General features: G+C 36.3%; 1 protein-coding gene across 3 annotated transcripts in view; it reads left to right on the top strand.

Moving 5' to 3' along the window:
* CSNK1A1 (casein kinase 1, alpha 1) overlaps positions 1-7,425 on the top strand; it is a 57,925-nt gene extending 50,500 nt beyond the window's left edge. For all 3 annotated transcript variants that reach the window (XM_011931534.1, XM_011931533.1, XM_011931531.1), the window contains one exon: positions 4,887-7,425. In XM_011931534.1, the coding sequence (XP_011786924.1) occupies positions 4,887-4,894 (8 nt within the window). In that variant the 3' untranslated portion in view covers positions 4,895-7,425. The remainder of the gene's footprint in view (positions 1-4,886) is intronic.
* The last annotated feature ends 611 nt before the right edge of the window (positions 7,426-8,036 follow it).

Below are 8,036 nucleotides of genomic sequence, written 5' to 3'. Positions count from 1 at the left end.
CTTGAACCTGGGAGGCAGAGGTTGCAGTGAGCTGAGATCGCGCCACTGCACTCCAGCCTGGTGACAGAGCGAGACTCAGTCTCAAAAAAAAAAGTTTCTCTTTATGCCAATTATTATCTGTACTAGTTTTTAATGTTCAATTACTACAAGATTATAATTATTGTTTTTATTCATGTTCAGAAGAAAAATACGTAAGATTCACACCCAACACACTTCGAAATTTATTTAACTCCCTTTGACTATATGTGATTATCAAAAAAGTATTTTTCAAGATATTAAAAATAAGTAAAGGAAAATGAAATATTTTTAGGACATTCAAAAAAGTTCAGTGTTTCTTTAATTGAGGGCAGAGGTGGAGGATAATTTCAGAAGGTAGTGAACCCAAAGGTGGATTCTTGCATAATTCTACTATTCTGTACTCTCATCATCTTAACCTATTTGTTTACTACCCTAACCATAGTTACTAAGTGGAGTTTTATCATAATAATATAGATAGCTATCAAAGTGTTGACATTCAGAGGAGATTACAAATATTATTTTCTATCACATTGTCCTACCATGTGGACAAGGAAGTACACAGTCTTCATTGAATTACTTTCCAGTTTTACTGGGCTGCATCTACCATTTATGTCTAGTTTGACTTTTTCTGACTTCACCAATTGCTGCTAGGAATGTGCTGGTCACTCAGCAGCACACCCAAATCACAGGGAAGATCTTGAAATACCTGGACAGTCTGAACACACGGCTCTGAATACACTCAATTCTAAGAAGTACCAGGGAACTGCATCTTCTTGCTGAAATCTTGAATTTTTGTCAGCTTTTTTTTTTTACTGTGGACAGTAAAGCTGGAAAGATCTAAATAACCCAACAGGAAATGCTGATGAAAGTGCAAGAGTTAATTTCTGGTCATCTGGAGTCCACGTCTCCAAGACTGCAGGACCTTTAAATTCTGCAACTTGTTAGATCATCTGGATGATAGCACAACTGTTAGAAGACCTAGAAGAATACAGCGTTGCTGTGACTCAGTGGTGTTGAATGCAGACCATCTACCAGCTGGGGAAATAATCAATTACAACAGGTATTTTAAAACTCCAGAACATCAGAAATGTGTAGCAGAATGAATTCTGTTATAAGGAAGACAAAAGAATTCAGTCTGTTTTTTAATGCAGTTTAGGAATAATGTATACCTCCTTTACTTAACATTGTCATTTATAATCTTTCCCAACTTTAAATACTCTTAGTTTCTGTAGGGAAGGAAGAGTTATTAGACGTTTTTGTTTCTGTTTTTTTTTAAATTATTATTCTTTACCTTTAGGTACTCCCAGTCTGATATAAAATTCTCCAAGTTTAATTCTGTGCAACCAACAGAACCACATAAGCAGCCAGGCACTGTGGCTCACTCCTATAATCCCAGCATTTTTGAGGCTAGATGGGAAGATCACTTGAGCTCAGGATTTTGAGAACCATCCGGACAACATAGGGAGAATTCATCTCTATTTTAAATATTTTTTTTAAAAAGAAAAAGGCCGGCGCAGTGGCTCAATCCTGTAATCCCAGCACTTTGGGAGGCTGAGGCGGGCGGATCATGAGGTCAGGAGATGGAGACCATCCTGGCTAACCCTGTGAAACCCCTTCTCTACTGAAAATAAGAAAAATTAGCCTGGCATGGTGGTGGGCACCTATAGTCCCAGCTGCTTGGGCGGCTGAGGCAGGAGAGTGGCGTAAACCCGGGAGGTGGAGCTTGCAGTGAGCTGAGATCCAGCCACTGCACCCCAGCCTGGGCGACAGAGCGAGACTCCGTCTCAAAAAAAAAAAAAAAAGCAGAAAGAAAAAAAAACCACAACCATGTTATAGGAAAAGTATATTCAAAATAACTTTTAAAACGTTGTAGTGTGAAGGGATCCTAAAATTCAGAACCCCGGCACAAACTTACAAGCCTTACTACTACGTAAATATCCCTTTGAACTAGTTTCTGGTTCTATTTAAAAAGTCAGAAACATTTGAAATTAATTTACAAATAAGAACAGATACACACTGTGTGAGGAGGCTGAGGTGGTAGTATCTCCTGAGCCCAGGAGTTTAAGTCCAGCCTGGGCAACATAACAGCAAGACCCCATCTCAAAAAAAAAAAAAAAAAGCATACCTTTTATTTATTTATTTTTTTACACACAAAGTTTCACTATGTTGCCCAGGTTTATTTGGAACTCCTAGCTTTAAGTGATCTTCCTGCCTCAGCCTCCCAAAGTGTTAGCATTACAGATGTGAGCCGCCTCGTCTGCACTAGAACATATATTTTAGGTTTCAGATTGGGTGGCGGGCAGGGATAGAATCTCCTTGTTAGTTATATAAAAATAAACTTTTTTTTTTTCCTTTTTGCGGATTTGAAATTTAATTAAGCTATTAACTTCTTAATCATCATATTAATCCTCCAACTCTGTTTTAACTCCCCCCTCCTTTTTTTTTTTTTTTTGTAGGAATAAAGGGAATCATTCCTCATTTTAACTGATGTTACAGTGAAGATGGATTCTTGAACTCTTGGAAGCCTGGATAAGCCACCTAATCTGCAAGATAAAAACCAAAGACTAATGCATATTGGGGAAAAGAATGCTTAGTACTTGAAGACTGAATGTTGAATACCTGTTGAATATTCCTATTGAGGTTTTTCCCTAAACATACTTCAGTAACATCTTAGGACAATTCACTGGAGAAATGTTGATCCCTGGCTGGAATATCATACCATTGACCCATCTGAAGAGTTAAAGCTGGATTTGACTGCTCTATTCTACCAGGAATATTATTAGGCTGTCCTTTCACCAGTTTCTAAACAATTGTAATTGTTTATTGACTCAGCAATTCCTCAGATACCAGGTCAAAAGATGTACAGATATATTCTAAAGTTTTCCTATTATTAAAGGCACAAGAGTTTCCTTGTATTTTGACTGACAGTGTAACATGTTACCATTTTAGTTTGTTAGTGATGGTGGTTTTCCCTTTGAAAGCCATTTGGTATATTCATAACAATTAGTTTAATATGATTGCATAAGAAAACTGATAAAACCCAGCAATTTTAGTAGTTGTGAAAATATGTTTTTTAATTCATGTTTAAGAAGAATTACAGGACTTGAAACCAAGTCCTGATGGGGGAAGGGCCATTTCTGTTTAATCCTTAGTTTCTTAACCTGCATAGTTTATCCTGTATTGTAATTTTTTTCTTTTTTAAACTCCCAAACAAGAAGCTTGAAACTTTTCCTGTATTTTAAAATTGAAATTAGGTCGCAGGGTTTAGTCAGATTTTTTTTAATTAAGGTTTGGCTTGACAGTCTTTAAAAGAAAGGTTTACCTCGCTAATACTTCTTAATAACATACATCAAATAATATTCCCTGTGGTGATGTATATTCTCAAAGTTTTGTTATCTTCCATTTTTGGCATTTGCTGCTTATGGACTTAGTACCCAGGCAACAAAGATCTATTATGCACCTACTCTGTTGTATGTTTGCTATTATTTCCAAAAAAAAAAAAAAAACAGGCATATGTGCATGAGAAATCAATAGTAGAATTATTTTGTTTCTCCCACAAAAATCATGGGAGATGGCCCAACAAATGTTTAAAAAGTAAAAGAGGCCAGGCAAGGTGGCTCATACCTGTAACCCCTGCACTTTAGGAGGCCGTGCTGGCGCGGATCACGAGGTCAGGAGTTTGAGACCAGCCCGACAAACACAGTGAAACCGTGTCTCTACTATAAATACAAAAATTAGCCAGGGATGGTGGCAGGTGCCTGTAGTCCCAACTACTCTGGGGTCTGAGGCAGGAGAATCACTTGAACACAGGAGGCAGAGGTTACAGTGAGCCAAGATCTTGCCACTGCCCTCCATCCTGGGTGACAGAGCAAGACTGTGTCTCCAAAAAAAAGAAAAAAAGAACTAAAAGAAAAGGAGCAGTTTATGACTGAAGAAAATGTGGCCTGGGCTGAAAAAGTGAGGATTGATTGGAGTAGGCTAGAACTAGCTATATGTAGTTTCTAGCTCATTTGTAAGGAGGTAGACAGAGGGGCGTTGGTGCCTCAGAGTGGGTGTCTGGTGAGAGGAAAAACGGTGCTTGCGAGATTTTCAGGCTATGTGGGATAGGCATATTTTCTCCCTTTGCCTTTAGCTGTAGATAAAGTGTGGTTATGACCTGAGGCTTCTTGTATTCAAACTTGGCCCGGGGCCTATGTAGAGGCCCTAGGGTCTACTTGTGATGGAGGAGGAAAGTATGTATAAAATGTGTAGGCTTGAGTAGTAAATAAAGCCAAAAAAGCATCACTTGCTTACATTTTTAAATGAGTCACAAAACAATCTAATGCGGCTGGTAAAGAAGTTTTAAAGGTCTATCTACAGAAATTACATGCTTCTCAGATCTTTGTTTAGTAAAATAATACAGATAATTATGCCTTGAATGCATTTATTATTAATGCTAACCGTTTTAATTTGTGTCAGAAATAGTGCGCACAAGTTTGTGCTCATGGTAGGATTGAAATTGTATTCTTAAAGCAAAGCAATCTGTTTTTCATTGATTTGATAAATATTTGAATGCCTAATACGTTCTGGGTGCTAAAAATGCGGAAACATGATCGTTTGAATTACTAATAATTATTTTAGTATGCTGAGAGGCTTTGAATTCACTGTACCGTTCCTTCCTAGAGTCTTTCAAAACAGAAAAAATTAGTTTTAAGTATAGATTCATGTTTTTCTGTTTTAAAAAGTTGAGTTAATACTTTTCACAAGAGATGAAATAACATGAGCCACTATACTTATTGGCTCAGTTCCACCCAATTTCCATATTTTGGGTGTAATTTACAATTTTTAACTTGGAATTTTAACTTTTTTTTGTTTTGATTTTTTACCAGGTTTCTAAGCATGAATTGAGGAACAGAAGAAGCAGAGCAGATGATCGGAGCAGCATTTGTTTCTCCCCAAATCTAGAAATTTTAGTTCATATGTACACTAGCCAGTGGTTGTGGACAACCATTTACTTGGTGTCAAGAACTTAATTTCAGTATAAACTGACTCTGGGCAGCATTGGTGATGCTGTATCCTGAGTTGTAGCCGCTGTAATTGTGAATATTAACTGAGATAGTGAAACATGGTGTCCGGTTTTCTATTGCATTTTATCAAGTGGAAAAGTTAACTAAATGGTTGACACACACAAATTGGTGGAGAAATTGTGCATATGCCAATTTTTTGTTAAAACCTTTTGTTTTGAACTATACTGCTTTGAGATCTCATTTCAGAAGAACGGCATGAACAGTCTTCAGCCACAGTTGTGATGGTTGTAAATGCTCACAATTGTGCATTCTTAGGGTTTTTCCATCCCTGGGGTTTGCAAGTTGTTCACTTAAAACATTCTTAAAATGGTTGGCTTCTTGTCTGCAAGCCAGCTGATATGGTAGCAACCAAAGATTCCAGTGTTTGAGCATATGAAAGACTCTGCCTGCTTAATTGTGCTAGAAATAACAGCATCTAAAGTGAAGACTTAAGGAAAACTTAGTGACTACTAGATTATCTTTAGGACTCTGCATTAACTCTATAATGTTCTTGGTATTAAAAAGAAAAAGCATATTTGTCACAGAAATTTAGTTAACATCTTAAAACTGAACATGTATGTATGTTGCTTAGATAAATGTAATCACTGTAAACATCTATATGATCTGGGATTTTGTTTTTATTTTGAAATGGGAGCTTTTTTGTTTACAAGTTCATTAAAAACTAAAAACTGTTTCTGTAAGGAAATGAGATTTTTTTTAAACAACAAAAAATGCCTTGCTGACTCACTGTTAAATAAAAATCTCCCCAATTTTTTGATAGACTACTTCAAGCCATTTGTTACATGGTATTCCTTTGCAAGTCAATTTAGGTTTCGTGTTATAACTTTTCCTCTTTTTTAAAAAAAAAAAACGAAAAAAGTAATTCTTTTGTCTGAAGGGGAAAGGCATTCTTTCATTTTTTCTTTTTTTTTTTTTATGACTTGCAGGCGCAATATCTAGTACTGCAACTGCCAGAACTTGGTATTGTAGCTCCTGCCCGCTGACTAGCAGCTGGACTGATTTTGAATAAAAATGAAAGCATTAAAGGGTTTCCCTACAAAACATTTTTCTTTAAAATACTTGTGAAGTGGCTATAAGCAGTTGACTTTCACCCTTGGAGAGCATCACACTGTGTGAGGTTCAGTGATTGTTGACCCTCCCCAGCCCCTCCTGCTTCTTTAAGTTATCTGTGTGCGTGCGCTTCCTCTCAATCTTCTTTGCACGCTCATTTCTTTTTCTGTGACCCATGAGAAAGGAAAACTTATGATAATTTTTAAGTAATGTAATTTATTCATTTATAGCATGTCAGGATAAATTAAAAGAACATTTGTCTGGAAATGCTGCCGGGAGCCTATTGTGTAAATGTTAGGTATTTTGTAAAATAACCTTGAAATTGTAAATTGACACGTGTTTGGTCAGATTGTGTCAAGTTTAATTTGTTTTGTTTTCTTTTCTTTTTTTATTTGAAAACTACTTTAGCAATAATTAATTCCATGATTATCACATTCTGCCATTAAGGGATATTAGTACCATAATACTGAAGAAATCTTACTAAGTCTGAACTTTTGGGGTAGGCAGCTTCTTTGTTTCTTTTCTATCCACCCTTGTCGGTTGAGGTATTTGTTTCTTGACTAATAAACCCTTTGATACTTTTAGCCAGAAATCGGTCTCATAAAGCTATTTTTGAGTATAGTTTATGTAAAATAAAAATGTTTAGCTTTGGTAATAACTTTTCCAAGCTGAACTCCCTCTAGCAAGATATTTTTCAGTGCTTTTATTTACTATGCACTTAGACTATGCACTTTTTCTGAAATATTTTTGTAACACTTTTTTGTATTTTTGCCATTTGAAAAGGTTGTGGTGTAGTTGGTCTGTGATTAAGTTGCAGATTTAAAACTGCTGTTAGCTTTGTAAATCAAAATATAGGTGTTTTTTGTCCTGGTATATCGTCATTCCATCTGCAGCTGGAGCTGGAATCCCATTGATCTTCTAGCTACCATTCATTTTCTTCACTGTTCACAAAAGAAGAATGTGAAATTCAGTGAATGCTGTTACTAATCCTGTCGCGAGATGAATCTCATTTCACCAAAATTAAATTATGTTTTTCTGCTAAAATGATGATACAAGTTGAAGACACATCACTCTGAAATGGGAAGACCTCACCACTTAAGGCTCCACAGTGGCTTACTCAGCTGAACTCTAGGCTACTACTCTTTACTTTGTTCACCCATTGGGGGGTGCAGTTTTTTTAAAATGTTGGGAGATGGCCATTCTAACTACTGTTGAATGTCTCTGTTTTGGGAAGGTATAACAAGAAATAAAAAAGAATATATATGAAGGGAGAGACTGGTTATCTCCTCCCATATGGTTGTGCTTATCCTCTTATGGCTTACAAATGGATATTTGGAGGTTTGCTTTCACAGTGATTTCCCATCAACAAATATTTTTATTAAGACTTTTCTTGTTTCTATTAGTCCTTGCAGTACTCATAAATGTTTTAAGCTGAGCATACTGTACTAGTCATAAGTTTAATTTCATTATAATAAAAATATCAAACAAAAGGACTTTAGAACCCAAGACAATGAGCTAGTTTTCCCTGAAGTTTGCTGAACTACTAAGGAATATGTTCTTATAACTCTTGGCTAGAATGAGTCATGGGAATTCTAAGAAGGGATGGCCTAGACATTTTTAGCTCAGTTAAATTCAGCAGCATTTAATGCAGGTGAATTCCTGGGTCGTTTTCCAGCTAGTCTGGAACAGTTTGGTTCTGACTCAAACTGGTATAAAGCATTATTTTAGGTTTTCTCTGCCAGTTTTTAAGCAGTTACAACCATTTAATCAAGATGTGAGGACATCTATGAAGTATAGTAAAGAAGTGTTGTCCCAGGTGTGCGCTGTCTTAGTGAGACTTTGTGATACTATACTTTAAATGCATTACCATTGCTTACATTTTGGGGGGGGGGTTCCTCCTCA

The sequence above is a fragment of the Colobus angolensis genome, unplaced genomic scaffold (genome assembly GCF_000951035.1).
Source record: "Colobus angolensis palliatus isolate OR3802 unplaced genomic scaffold, Cang.pa_1.0 Scaffold90, whole genome shotgun sequence".
Taxonomy (NCBI): Eukaryota; Metazoa; Chordata; class Mammalia; order Primates; family Cercopithecidae; genus Colobus; species Colobus angolensis.
This window is presented reverse-complemented; position numbering and strand designations above follow the sequence as displayed.